At 34.3% G+C, this 15,044-nt stretch overlaps 3 protein-coding genes across 3 annotated transcripts; 1 reads left to right on the top strand and 2 right to left on the bottom strand.

The window, feature by feature from the left end:
• Positions 1–4,229: 4,229 nt before the first annotated feature.
• LOC145062901 (phosphatidylinositol 4-kinase gamma 4-like) lies at positions 4,230–7,004 on the top strand. The gene is made up of 2 exons (XM_079010492.1): positions 4,230–6,049; positions 6,138–7,004. Exons 1-2 carry the CDS (start codon positions 4,694–4,696, stop codon positions 6,510–6,512), a joined length of 1,731 nt encoding a protein of 576 aa, XP_078866618.1. The 5' UTR covers positions 4,230–4,693; the 3' UTR covers positions 6,513–7,004.
• Positions 7,005–7,251: 247 nt separating this feature from the next.
• On the bottom strand, positions 7,252–8,988 carry LOC145062902 (E3 ubiquitin-protein ligase SINAT5-like). The gene is made up of 3 exons (XM_079010493.1): positions 8,473–8,988; positions 7,856–8,242; positions 7,252–7,770 (listed from the first exon to the last, which is right to left on the bottom strand). Exons 1-3 carry the CDS (start codon positions 8,701–8,703, stop codon positions 7,378–7,380), a joined length of 1,011 nt encoding a protein of 336 aa, XP_078866619.1. The 5' UTR covers positions 8,704–8,988; the 3' UTR covers positions 7,252–7,377.
• Positions 8,989–10,826: 1,838 nt separating this feature from the next.
• LOC145061775 (ENTH/VHS protein) lies at positions 10,827–13,526 on the bottom strand. The gene is made up of 2 exons (XM_079009336.1): positions 13,253–13,526; positions 10,827–12,721 (listed from the first exon to the last, which is right to left on the bottom strand). Exons 1-2 carry the CDS (start codon positions 13,448–13,450, stop codon positions 11,012–11,014), a joined length of 1,908 nt encoding a protein of 635 aa, XP_078865462.1. The 5' UTR covers positions 13,451–13,526; the 3' UTR covers positions 10,827–11,011.
• Positions 13,527–15,044: the final 1,518 nt, after the last annotated feature.

The following is a 15,044-nucleotide window of genomic DNA, read 5'->3' as shown; positions in this document are numbered from 1 at the left end:
TCCTCACAACCCTAGAGTTGGTTCGAACTACCAAAAAATACAAGGAGGACCATCCAACGGAAAACCACACCATACACCCAGTTCACACGGAGCAAGCAGTACAGGTTGGTGGCGATCTATCAGAAAGGACAAAACTACCCTCACCGTGCAAGGCATGTGGGGTTCAATAACCCAACATACGTTCTGTTCTTCATTCTTGCATGATATGTTAACCAAAATCAAACAGTTCATAAACTCAGAAATTAGATACAAAACGCCAGAGATCAACTCAGGTCTTTTTCCATTAAGAAGTTGAGCACCACGTACAAAATGCATATCATCAAGATAGGACTTTTCACATCATCTATACATAGCACACAAAAAAAGAAAAAAACAAGAACATAAAACCTACAACTATTATATCTATAATATATATGCGTCGTAATCTACCCAAGCTTCATAACGACTTTGAGCGCAACCACCATCATCCCAAGCATGGCCACCATAACGGCGTCCATCACCATAGGAATAACTTTAAACTTCCTGTCATGATCTTCCAACTTGTGTTGGATACTGATGTGATCAACACAGCATACAATGAAATCTTGACCAAATTGATCTTTGAGCCTCTAGATCTCGATCTGGTTGGCAACAATATTGTCTTCACGGTCGCAAACAATGGAATGCAGGTCGTTGAGGTTGAGAAAGTCTCATGAGGAGCCGACATTGCAAGTATTGAGGGTTTTGGTCAAAATCGTGTTTGCCCAAATAAGGTAAAAAAATCTCAAAAATGTGTTGTGTTAAGCCCCACATGGGTTTGTGACGGAGCTTTATACCCCCACCACCGACACTTCCTTGTCCTTTAAGGCTGGTAGGTCACTGGGTTGGTACATTTTAATGCATGTATTAAATCGGCTTAGGTGGAAGACGAGTCGACTCGTCTATGACTCGATGCTAACTCGTCCGCTGACTTGACACTCCACACAGTAGTATTACCTTCAAATGTGGGTTAAAGTACCAAAATGACCTGTAAATGTGGGTTAAAGTACAAACCCTTTAAATGCAAAAAATAGTCACGAGGGACCATTTAAACCAAAATACGAAAGATAGTTAAGCTAAAGTGACAATTTCCCTAAACTGAAATACACGATACATTGGGTAAAACACGAACCCAATAGTTATTTACAAACTTGAGTGGATGAAACTAGATTGATGATATAATTTCATAATTAGGTACAAGATTAGGATCATCAATACCCATCTGTAGTCTCATTGAGTTTTTAACCAAAACAAGGTGGTTGGAAAAAATATTTACCAATTTAGTATAGTTTCAAAAATATTTACCAAACTAGTGGTTTTCTTATTTTTCTTGTATTTTTCAGTTTTTTTACTTTTTTTTATTTGATTTTAAATATCAGTTTTTTTCTCCAACTTTTTATTGTTTTCTTTTATTTTTTCTTAAATATCAGTTTTTTATTTTTTTTTTTCAGTTTTTTTTCTTTTTGTAATATATGTTTAAAATAGTATAAAAAACAAAAAATATATATAGTTACACGCCTTCTCGTCAATTAAAAATAAAATGTTTTAATGAATTGCACTATTATAATTGATTATTGTCAGCCATCACAAAAATAAACACCATAAAAAGTAAAGTTTTCTAGTTCCGCAAAAAATATTTTCTAATAATTATGTAATATTTCATTTTTAATTGACGTCAAATGTTCAACGTATATTAAAAATGTTAAGATAACATTTTAATAAAATATACTAGTGACTGCAATTACTTATGTTATAAACTATTATAAAATGGCTTATTAAAAAATATTGTAATATTATACACTATCGGCAGTGGTAAATATCATTGCAATTGCTCATTTTTTTGTGGTATTATAAGAAAATTTGCCCATAAAGTTATCCATATTTCTATGAACTATCAAATAATTGAAAATTATAAAATAATGTAACAACACATTAACACTTAATATATATATATATATATATATATATATATATATATATATATATATATATATATATATATTTCAAATTAGAAAAATTGAAACTAAAATAATGCATTAATGAATTTATTCAAATAAAATATTGTGGATCTTTAATTTGCACATAAAATTTTATTTAGAAGACGTACATTCGCATATATTTTTAATATATAAAAGCCTAACGGAGGAGGTAACGACCTCTATATAAATTTATTCATAAAATGTATTATCGTTAATAAGATGTTCAGTGGAATCGAAAAACTCTATTTTTTCATGGTATTTCTTTTGTGACGGGTGACAATAATCAATTATAATAGTGTTATTCATTAAATCATCTTATTTTTAATTGACGAAAATGCATGAAATTATGTATTTTGTATACTATGTTAAACATATATTTAAAAAAGGAAAAAAAATTGAAATAAAGAATAAAAATCTAATATTTAAAAAATTAAAAAAAACAATAAAAAACTTAAATAAAGAAAAAAACTGATATTTAAAATAAATAAAAACAACAAGTAAAATTGAAAAATACAAGAGAAAATGAAAAACCACTAGTTTGGTAAATATTTTTTAAAATATACTAGATTGGTAAATATTTTTTCCTATATCTCTATTTTGGTAAAAACTCTAGTCTCATTGCATCACTATCCCTCTAACTTGTCCCATCGATATCCATCTAAATGAACCATATCATTCTGATTGGTCTAGTAGTTTTATCAAAAGATGTTATTCCATTAAAACGTTGATGATTCAAGTCTTATAATAAATAACAATATATTTTAGAAATAGAATCTAAAAAGTGTTTGATAGGTGTTCTAGGAAAAAAATCACAATTTTATATTTATTTATTAGGTCCATGAAGCTTCCAATATTAAATGATCGTAAAGTAGAGGAAGTTTCCGAGGAGCAAAAGTAATATTATAATTTGAGTTGGACTTTCGGTGAGGAATATGCTTTTGCTTCTTGAGACTTCATCATTTTACCGCCTTCTACTTTACATAATATGTTTTCGGTCTTTAGATTATTAAAACGTTTATAAGTAGAATTTCATACCACTTTGCTCTTTTAGAAAATAATTTTTTTTTGTAAAAAGTGACCAAATGACACACTTAAGTGCCAATAAACGATTAAAAAATGAGATTTTGAAAAATACCAACGAGTATGCAGAGGGTCTGTTACGAACTCATACTCACAGTAGAATATCTGGACTTTTCCGTAATTTGCATGAGTCTGCAGTATGGAACCTTAGTTTGTAGTATCTTGTCTACGGACTGATAGTACATTTTGTGAACTTAAATATATAAATTTCAATAATTCATTTTTTTTCTCTAGCATGTAGATTTTTATTTGGAATTTTAGTTTTAATTTTTTATTTATAGATAGGATAAAGAAATTTGCATTTCAATGGCAAATATATATATATATATATATATATATATATATATATATATATATATATATATATATAACTAGAAATATCCAAAATCAAAACCATAAGTAAAAGAAAACATTTTGATTTAGTTTTTTTGTAATGTGGAAATGACTTTCCCGTCTAGATCAATAATTTATTTTCAGTTTTTTCATTCTCTTTCACACTATACAATCCCTTTGACCACTCTCCTCATGATCTCGTCTTCCACATTTTCGATTCCTACTCTTTCTATTTTTTCATTTGAACTTGCTATGACTTTATCTATTCTATCTCCTAACTATTACTTTTTTTCCTTTCCTACTACCAAACTCCTATTTTTTTAACATGCTGAGTGTTTCAATCTCACATAACACAACATATTTCAAGGTATACCCCTAACACGAAACTCGACACGAAAATAAACGAGTTGATATGACATGACACATTAATTAAATGGATCGGGTTATGGTCGAACAACTTAAACATGTTTACTGTTTTGACACAACATGACACAGTTGTCATGTCTAGTTTACTTGTTATTGCAAGTAATAATGACATGTTTTAAACAAAAATACAAATTTGAGGGTGAAAAGTTGAATAAATAAATATGTATGAAATAAATAGTTTGTTAACCTTTCAGTCATAATCCCATGCCAAAAAGTAAAGATTTAAAAGATCATATATATATAGCACAACAATGTGTGAGATTATTCATCCCATGTAAAGAAATAGAGATAAAAGTATAGGGGGCAGAGTTGTTATGTTTTCAAAGTTCTTAGAGAATCTTGTCAGTCTTGGACAAAAAGTTAGAATTCAACGGCCATGACGCGTATTCCCTACTCTCTCTCTCTCTCTCTCTCTCTCTCTCTCCAATTGATTTCGTTCAAGCAGCAATAAGCATCGTTGGTAGCACAAAACTCGATTGATAAACGCTCATCGTTGAATTTTGAAACCGTAAAATACTCGAACATTACGGTCAAAATTCAATTTGTCCCAAATTGATCGGCTATATGGTCTCTTCATCGTAGTACGTTCTTCGTTGATTCTTGCTTAATTGAGCTGGTAAGAATCCCCTCATCTTCCATGTGAATTTCAATAGAAACTCTGTAGTTGTTATGAGTCTTTCATCATCCTGTTCATTTTGATTCTAGAACCCTCCCTGTACATCTCTAGGGTTTTTACCGCCTGATCATGTTTCAAATCTGGGTGCTCATTCGGAGGATTTGAGCTCTTTGTGTAGTGCTTGTTTGATTTGCTTGAGACTTCTTAGGTTTGTAAAAAGTTTGGAAATTTCAGAAAGAACATGTCGTCGGCTGGTGTTGTTGCTCTTAGGCCACTCTGTGACGACTCCATTTTGCCTTCGTTGTCTGTACATAACCAAGATCCGATTATGATTCAATTGGCTATGTCGGGTTCCATGGTTCCAATGAGGGTGTTGGAGTCGGAGTCCATTGAGTCGGTGAAACTTCGGATTCAAAGCTATAAGGGGTTTGTTGTGAAGAACCAGAAGTTGGTTTGTGGAGGTAGGGTATTATCCAGGAGTAATTCTTTGGTTAGGGATTATGGTGTAAGTGATGGGAATGTGGTTCATTTGGTTGTCAGGCTTTCTGAACTTCAGATGATCAATGTGAGGAGTTCATGTGGTAAAGAATTCACTTTCCATGTGGAAAAGAATCGTGATGTTGGTTATGTAAAAAGGCAGCTTGGTAGGGAAAAGAAAGGATTGATTAACATGGATGAACAAGAAATCCTGTGCGAGGGTGAGGAGCTGGAAGACGAGAGGCTTATAAATGATATTTGCAAATATAACAGTAATGATGCAGTCATCCATTTGTTTGTTAGGAAGTCTGGAAAGATTCGAGCCAAAGCCATCAAGAAGGATTTTGAGGTGAAAAAATATGATGTTGGTGTGAGACAAGTTGAGTATTATGGTTCAGTTCCTAAAGAAGCTGTAAACAGAAGTCTGTGGTTGGAAGCTGTGATTGTTAACCCAAAGGCTGCACTCCCTGGTGTGGTTTTGGAGCTGGTAAACTCCACGTATGAAGGTTTGAAGAAGGGGAATTATCCAATAAGATCTTCTGAGGGTACAGGTGGGGCGTATATGATGATGGATGCATCAGGGAGTAAATATGTTTCAGTGTTTAAGCCGATTGATGAGGAGCCTATGGCTGTAAATAACCCCAGAGGATTACCATTGTCAGGGGATGGTGAAGGGCTAAAGAAAGGGACAAGTGTTGGTGAAGGTGCACTGAGGGAAGTTGCTGCATATATTTTAGATCACCCAAAAGGCCAACATAATAATAATAATAATAATAATAATAATAGGTCTTTCTCTGGTAGACACAACGGGTTTTCTGGGGTCCCACCCACACTGTTGGCCACATGCTTGCACCCAGGGTTTAACCATAAGCATCCAGAGGGTGTAGAATACAAGGAGAAGATGGGGTCATTGCAGATGTTCATGGACAACTGTGGAAGCTGTGAGGATATGGGTCCTAATGCTTTTCCAGTGGAGGAAGTTCATAAGATCTCTGTTTTGGATATCAGGATGGCAAATGCAGATAGGCATGCTGGAAATATATTGGTGACCAAAACCAAAGGAGAAGATGCTAAATTTGTACTCATTCCTATTGATCATGGCTACTGCCTGCCTGCCAGTGTAAGAAAGACTCATCTTCTATTCTCCTCCCATTTATAGCAACATAAGTAAGTAAGTAAACATATGGATTTTTTTTTTTTTGGTGCAGTTTGAAGACTGCACATTTGATTGGCTGTATTGGCCTCAAGCTCGGGAAGCATTTAGTAGTGAAACAGTGGAATACATAAAGTCACTGGATGCTGAGGAAGATATAGCTCTGCTTAAGTTTTATGGATGGAATTTACCCTCAAAATGTGCACGTGTGTTTCGAATATCCACCATGTTACTGAAGAAAGGCGTTGAGTTACTAAAAACCCCCTCCCCTTTTGCAATTGGAAAGCTCATGTGTAGGGAAAACATGAATAAGCAGTCTGTGATTGAAGAGATGGTCCAAGAAGCAGAAGATCTTCTTCTTCCTGGTTCAAGTGAGGCTGCATTCATTCAGACAATTTCTGAGGTCATGGATCGCTGCCTTTGTAAATAAACTATTCAATTTCTTATGTGCATACTTATGTTTTCGGTACATATGAGGTGAGTGAGATTGAGATTTGAGAGAGAGAGAGAGGGGGGGTTAAGTTCCAATATATATATATATATATATATATATATATATATATATATATATATATATATATATATATATATATATATATATATATATATATATATATATATATATTTTATTCTTTTATATTTTGTATTTGATTTCAATCTGAGTGGAGAGTGGGGTTTCGGTTTCTTGAAGAATAATATATTACCAAATGCTAGGTAGCAAGGAATACAAGTTTAGTGAGTTTGAAGACTCGAATCTTCCTTGTTCAAGTTTGTTTGTTATGACTTATGACTTATGATTACGTACGTACATACACAAAGGAGGTGAGGTGAGGTGATTTCTTTTGTCTTGTAACCCGTTACTTTTATTTTGTAGCTTTCTTTTATACTACTACGTGAAGAGAATAAAACATATGATTGTACATGTCGTTACTACAAACAAATATATACAATGTTTCCATTTTACTACTTTTGAATTTACAAAAAGTTTTGCATATTGTTTTTAGAGAAACTATTAACATATGCGTGGCGTGGGTCACAAAAGCTATAGATTTCCTTTCCTTGGTTGGTATGGGACTATGGGAGTGTTTTGTTGACATCTTATTATCTTTTACATTAATAACATAACATAACATGAAGAGGATGTTGCCCTAAAAAGCTCCACACAAACACAACCGAATATGGCTAATGGCTCCATTCATCATTTTAACAACATGACATGGATTGAAACTGGGACCCACCCAGAAAATAAATAATTAAAAAAAAAAAGAGAAGGAAGGAACAGAAATAAGTAGAGTCTAGAGAGGTTGGTTGGGAATGGGAGTGGGAAAGCAGAGGTTGTTATCGGAGGAGTTAGGAGGAGGAGGGGGAGGAGGTTCTTTCCATATCCGACCAGTGACCCTCAACTTGAGTTCCTGTCGATCTCCACCAGAGAAGAAGAGTGCCATATTCCTCTGTATGATGAGGCCGTCATGACTGTCCCTGACCTTTCTGTGACCATCTCTTATGCTGCGAGGGGTGCCCTCCCATATGAGCTTCCGCCCATTCCCTCCCACCTCCAAACTGTAACGATAATTCCTGGCATCATTCTCATCACCCATGAACCGAAGGAACGCCATGTACACAGGCGCCATGCTCAGCTGGAACGCCTCAAAGTGGAGACAGAAATACTGCCCAAAACAGTTGAACACCTGTGCACAAAAACACCCCAACTCAACTCTGTCTCAACACTCAAATAATAGATTAGATTTGAGAAACAGAAACAGAGGTACTCACGGTTAACATCCAGGTGGCGTTCTCAACCTCACGAGGATTGGACTTGACATATCGGTGGTTGAAAGTGCATCCTGAGTGCATGTCTACTTTGTGATCGTCTCTTAAATGGGACACAAGAAAAGGGATCTCCCCGACCATGGAGCATTCTGATCCAGCATATGGACAGCTGTAGGGCCTATAATTGCACATGGATTCATGTTTCAGCTTGCTATAGTATGGGAAGATCCCAGGGCATCCATTCAAGCTGTATTTGCATGGAAACTCAAGGGATTCAGCCACTTTTTCTAATGCCAGACACCTTATGTCGCCAAGCTCTTGTCTGCAAGTTGGACACCTGTTGTGAACTTTTGCCTTACAACTCGAACAAAGCGTGTGCCCGTTGGGGCACTGCAACACAAAATCCAAATCAACTTTTTAACTTATCTCACAAACCAACTAATTTCAAAAACATAATCGCAATCCTAAACCCCACCCCCCACCGACTCTAGACCTAAACAAATATAATCATATGTCAAATCGAATCATTCCAATTTCAAAATATAAAACACGAATCAATCATAAGAAAATTAAGATCCTTTCATATCATTATTGACAGACACAAAGAGAAGAAACAAAACCTGATGAATAGGAGGGTACATTGAATTCGTACAAACAGGGCATTCCAGAAGCTCGTGGACACTGGTTGTGGGAAAAATCGTTGAGGAAACAACATTAACGTTATGAGTTTTCGAAGATGAAAAGTGAGGATTTTGATGATGGTGCCGGTGATGATGATTATGGTGACGAGGGACTTCATTATCATTCAATCCATCCGAGACTGAAACGCATTCGATGTTATCAATCTCCATTTTGGAAAAAAAAAACAACACCCACAAACAGAAAAATACTCAATCTTTATCAATATTTTGTTTTGCTACAAGAAAAGAAAAGCTTTCCCCTCCCCGATCAGGTTAAAGACGACGAATCAATAACCAGGGGGAGGGGGAGGACGAACAACAGGAGGTGCTTTTCCTTTCTTGATAGCTTTTCGTGATTTTTATTTTTATTTCTATGAATTGTTTTTGCCTTTGGAGAATGAGATCGGTGGATAGGGTTGAATGCATAATTTTTGTTGATGAATGAAATGGTAGGAGATGTGGTTTGAATGCTACAGTTCACAACACTTCAACATTATTGCCAAAATTAGTAGCCAACTCACTATTTTTATTCTTATTTCTATTTCAACAAAAAAAATATCATTTAACTTTAATCTACTGTTTTCTCATTAAAAAATTATTTTTGTACATACTAAATACATTTTTTATAGTCGGTTTTAATATTGAACTTAAAACAACCACCAAATCATTATTATTAAATAAAAGCTCTTCTGTTCTACAAAAAAAAATTGTGTTATTGTTTGTTGTTAGACTTTGCAATTGGGTCGTGAGTTTAGGTTAGCAAGTTGAGAGATCAGAATACATTGATCCAACTCAATTTATATAATATATGGGTTGGCGGGTTAGCGAGTTTGAAACATCAACCCAATCCTATCAACATAATCCATTTAAGTATATGTGTTTGCAGATCAGTGGATCGATTTCGAGTCAAAAGGTTGACGGGTCATTTTCAAATAAACTGTTCACATGTTAAATTTATACGAATTATACACGTCTATAAATTAATTAATAATTAACATCTTACATTGACTAGGGCACACATGCTATAATGTTTGGGTTAAGCGTGTTAGGACTTAAGACACACCGTATATTGATTATATTTCATTAATTCACAAATAAAATTTTAATTTTTTAATATATATATATATATATATAGTCGGGTTGGCAGGTTGACCCGCGAACCTAAACATGTAACCCAACCCAACCCATGAAATAAACGGGTTGACGGGTCAAAAATCTCAACCCAAAACTGTAGCACAAAATGTACTTTTAAGTAATTGCCTCATAAATCATATATCTATCTATATGAAAAAAAAAATATGTAACGAAGTGGATTATTATTTGTACAATTGGTACTTCGAACTTGGAACGAGCATGAAAAAAATTAACGATACTTCTTTATCTTTTGAGTTGTTCTGCCGGATCGGTCACTCAAGATCTTTGGTCTCTACCCGGACCCGATGAAAAAAATGGGATCACTCCTTATAGACTCGTTGAGAATGATTCTGGTCTAGTTCGTGGCCTATTAGAAGTGGAAGGCACTCTGATGGGATCCTCACAAACATACGAGTTGGATCGAGAATTACCATCCATATTTGTTGTTTTTTGATTCGTTTTCAACTTGTTAAGACCATTGTTCATCAAAGTAACCATGTCACCTATGATTCATATTTAGTTTAAAGGATTCATATTGATGTTTGAATTCGGAAACTTTCAGTTTAAATAAAGTCTTTTTTAAAAATCCATGAATAATAACCGGATATCAAGAGTTTGAAGGATTATAATTAGCATCAATAGTCTTACACTTGAGGCTATCAAGATTTAGATCCAACCTAAGATCATTTTATATTTTGTAAGATCGTGATCGGTATCGGAAGATCTTACCACATTAACTATTCTTTAAATTTGATCGCAATGTCTTGTTAGTGTGGGGCCCCGTTATAACTTGATTTTAATTAAAATATCAATGATGAAATTAATTTTAACTTGTTAAATATGAAGCATAATTATTGTCGCCACTAACACCTCCGCCACCGCCCTCCACCTCCACCACCACCACTGCCATCATCTCCACCACCATCGTCACAAAATAAAATTAAGCAAAAAAGTTTACATTATTTCAATTCTAACAGTTTACATTATTTCAATTTCATTTCCTGCCAAGTGCCAACCAACCAACCAATGAAATTGGATTACAATTCACAATACAAATTTCAATTTCTTAGAAATATTATACGAAGCAAACGTCATTATTAACTTAATCCAACATTGGATGAGTCATTTAGTGAAAGGGAGCAAACAATGAAAGCAAAAAGTTGATACAGAACTAATCATTCTTTAACATTCCAGAATTTAGAGCAATATGACATGTGTTTAAAGCAAAGGGAAATGAGAGCACATAAGAAAATGATTTTATTGTGTAAAACAACAAACAAACGTATATACTTAAAAGTGGAAATGTAGAGCTCTTTGTTATCAAACAAACCAGAGAGTCACATTACTACCATTGATTAGGGAAGGCTTCTCTGTACTTTGAATGACGATCATCTCCAAGATTCATCATCATCATCTGTGTTGCTCTTGCAGTTGCCTTCCTATTGAGAAGCCTTGTACCCAATCTATCCTTGACACTTACTTTCTTTTTCAGCATCTTTGCAAGACTATTATTCTTCTCTCTTGTCTTGACATCTTCACCAATGGAACAGGTAGCTGAAGTGGAAGCAAGTGCTGCATCTCTCAAAACAGCGTCGTTGTGGCCACGAACTTTTGCAAGCTTCGCCCGTTTCATTTCCTTTTTATTATCATAAAATTCCCTTTTCTTTATAATCACAGCCTGTTTCGCTAATTCCTCTGTTGACACTGACAGAAGATTCTCCTTGGGTTCTGTCTCTGACAAGTAGTTATCATTTATTAATGGTTTCCCTTGGTTATCTCGGGGGACAATACGCCCATGAAAAGGGCAAATTTTCAAATCCCTTCGCGTACAAAGCCCCCCCTTTTCCTTTTTTAGGGGTGCACCACACTGTTGAATTTCTTTATCATCTTCTTCATAAACAGTTGCCTGCATGTTTAGCTCAGCAACTTTATTAGCTGGAATCACTGCATCATAGTCAACCCGTCCCCAATGTCCTTCAACCTCTAACCCTCTCTGGTTAGCCATAACCGAACCCCAGTTGTCCAAAAAGGAACCCCATTTCATCACCGGGGCTTCACCCATGAGCTTGCTTTTTAACGGGTCCAAATCAGCATCACAAACTACTTTACTATTAATAATTTTTATAGCATCATCTTTACTCTTGTTTGCATCATGATCCTCCTCGCTTTGCTTATTGGGTTTTGGAATATCAAATCTTTCACTTGTGCCCTCTTCCCAGATATCTTCTTCTCCTCCTCCTCCTCCTTCATCTGTAGTGACTGAAAGACCACATCCTGCTTCTTCACATTTCTTTTTTATTGTTTTCAGATGATTTCGGGTATCGATGAATTCTTTTAACATGGAGTCTCTAACCCTGTTATCCGACAATTCTACCCTTATAAGAACAGAAATTGATTCTTGTACTGCAACTATATGTTTGGTCACTAAAAGCTTGTAAAGTTCTCTCAACGCGTCGAAAACAACTTTGTTTTCGCTGTTTTCCTGCACCTTATCTGCTTCTTTTAGAGAATTGTCGCGAATCTGTCGCAATTCAAGGTTACGAAACTCCTCAAAATATTCTTCTTCTTCTTCATCGATGGGAGAAAGCGGGAGGTTGGGTTCTTTACAACTTTGAAGGATATCTAAGCACTCGTTGATTTCATCAACCATTGACTTTACTTCCTCCTTGATTGAAGGAAGGTTTGACTTCAACAGCTCGTATTTCTTTAACAGAATCTCTTTTGTCCGCAACTCTCTTTCTCTTCTCTCCTGCTGAGCTCTGGCTGCATTTGCTTGAAGATTAGGGAACTGAAATCTAAGGGTGTTTTTCAGGTAATCATACCCTAATCTGAGCTGTCTGTAATGGATTCCAAATGTAGTGTTCCATCTCTCTAAGAATTCAATTGCTTTTAAACGCAGCTTGGATGCAATGGCTGGAGGTGCAGGGAGTGGCTGGTTTCTTCTAAACCCAACACTTAAACTCAACAATTGCTCCAAATTCTCAACAATAAGCCTTCTAAATAGCTTTGACCGCATGAACAGTTCATGGATTATGGCTAGTGCAAGGTACCTTACCTGCAATATATCACAATTTCATCTCAACTCTGTCATTTAAGCACATGACAATATGGGTGTCTCGTTTTTATTCTTTGTTTCACAATTAATTGTTCATTGAGTCAACCAATCCCAACACTTTGAATCTTATGGACTGTTCTATGTCCATACTGATGATACAGGTGCTCATGTTTTCATCTTAGTGTAAGCTGGCTCTTATGTGTATGTGTATGTTATTTTATTGATCTGGCAGTTAGAAAAAGTTCAATTATCAATCAGGGAGGGCTTGTCCATTTTATCATTTTATCTGCTATCTTCTATTCTTCTCTTCGCATGTTTTACATTATTAACATGACATATATCGCGTCGTCTATGCACACAAAATATAAACTGGCTGAGCCTGAGCACTTCCTAATTCCAATAGGAACTCGATTCATCATAGAGCTCAAAAGTCAGACTTGTGTAATTTAAGAAGGGTTACATGTAAAACTGAAAACCCCTACAACTTATGTACAAATTAGTTTCATCAAAACTACAATCAAATGGACAGACCTGAGAGTGGTCTCGTTTCATGAGGCTCATTAGGTTTTCGACCGCAAGACGGAGCTCCAAATCAGAGTGACGGACAACCGATTTGATTGATTTTAGGATTCGCGGATCCAAGTCCGGTTCAGTTGAGTTGGTAGCCTTCTCTATCAGCCCTACCACCACCGCCGCCGCCACTTTCCCTTCATCTACCTCCCATTCCATTGCCGGACCACCGGTTTTCAATTTTGGCCTTTTACTTGGATTTCGTTTCTTTCGGTTTTTTTTTCCAAGAGATGTGATTATATATTTCCCGGTCAATGTGAGAGGCGGTGAATGACATCGGAGCCCTTGTAATGTATAAAATTACATTACTATAATAATTATTATTTTTTTAAATAGAAAATTAATAAATCTAAACAATTATAAATAAGTTTTTTTAAAGAAAATAATAATTGTTTTTATTTTTTTGAAAAATAACTATTTTCTTCAAAATACCTTTCCCGGACTATTATTCATATTCGAGACTTTTCTTTTCAATTTTTTTTCATAATTATTTTCTTCGAAATACCTTGTTTCGAATTATTGTTCATATTCCAAGTTTTTTTTTTTCAATTTTTTTTTGCAAAAAAATTCTCTATTTATCTCTGAAATGACTATTTCAAAATGTTTCACTTTCATGTCACTATTTTCCAATAAAATGTTTGATTTTATACATATAGCTTTTCAAATCCGAAATTTCAGTCCAGAGTCCGGAATATCAGTCCAAAATATACGTTTTTTGTCAGAAAAATGTTTTTTCTTTGTTCGAAATAACCATTCCAAACCAAATGGATATTTTTTTTAAACGTACATTACATTAAAACATATCTAGATTACTTAATATCCCTAATAAAAATCCATGGTGGATAAAGGAAGGAACCGACAGACGAATATATATATATATATATATATATATATATATATATATATATATATATATATATATATATATATATATATATATGGCTGGTCCATTGGTTTTTACTACCCGGGACGAAAATAGAATTTTATGCTCTTTTGTATATGTCGTACGATAAAGAAAATGTTTATATAAAAAAATTATTAAATCATAAATACAATAAATTTTATAACCAAATAAATAATACGGAAAAAAACAACAAAAATCACTTAAAACAATATCTTCATGTATTTTTTGAAACAAAAACATCTTTTATTTTATAATAATCAATATTTTATAAAATTTTGATGCTAAAAATTGTTGATCCATTCGATCTTTCTTATATCATGCTACTTTGTAGATACAATTTTAAGAGCTTCTATTTGAACAACTTCTTTTTTACTATAACCTCATGATAGAATCAGAAGTAAGCATCTACTTTTAAAACTACTTTCTACTAGGAACAATGAAATCATTTTATACAATTATACATTTTGTTGCCTCTAGAAAGTGTTGGATTAGTGTCTAAGATTGTAACTATATTTGGTAAGTACTTGACCCAGTTATGCATGGTCCTTTTGGGTTGCCTTCACCATAGCAACTTGACAGGATGATTTGTTAAGAGAGAATAGATATTATTGTTAATATATTATGAGAATAATATATTAAAGGAATAATATTGTTATTTAATTAATATAAGTCATATATTAATTAAGAATTAATTTGGTGACTTAAAGAGGTTAATTGAATAAAGGGGCATAAACTGTCAAATGTGTGATAGTTGTGTTTTGGGTTATGTATCCTTATAGATAATGGGGTGGACAAAATTTAGGGTTTAGAAACCTTAAATTCGTCCAGGCCTAGAATCTAGAAGGATCT

Source organism: Lactuca serriola, chromosome 7, assembly GCF_051521515.1.
Source record: "Lactuca serriola cultivar US96UC23 chromosome 7, Lser_US96UC23_V15, whole genome shotgun sequence".
Taxonomy (NCBI): Eukaryota; Viridiplantae; Streptophyta; class Magnoliopsida; order Asterales; family Asteraceae; genus Lactuca; species Lactuca serriola.
This window is presented reverse-complemented; position numbering and strand designations above follow the sequence as displayed.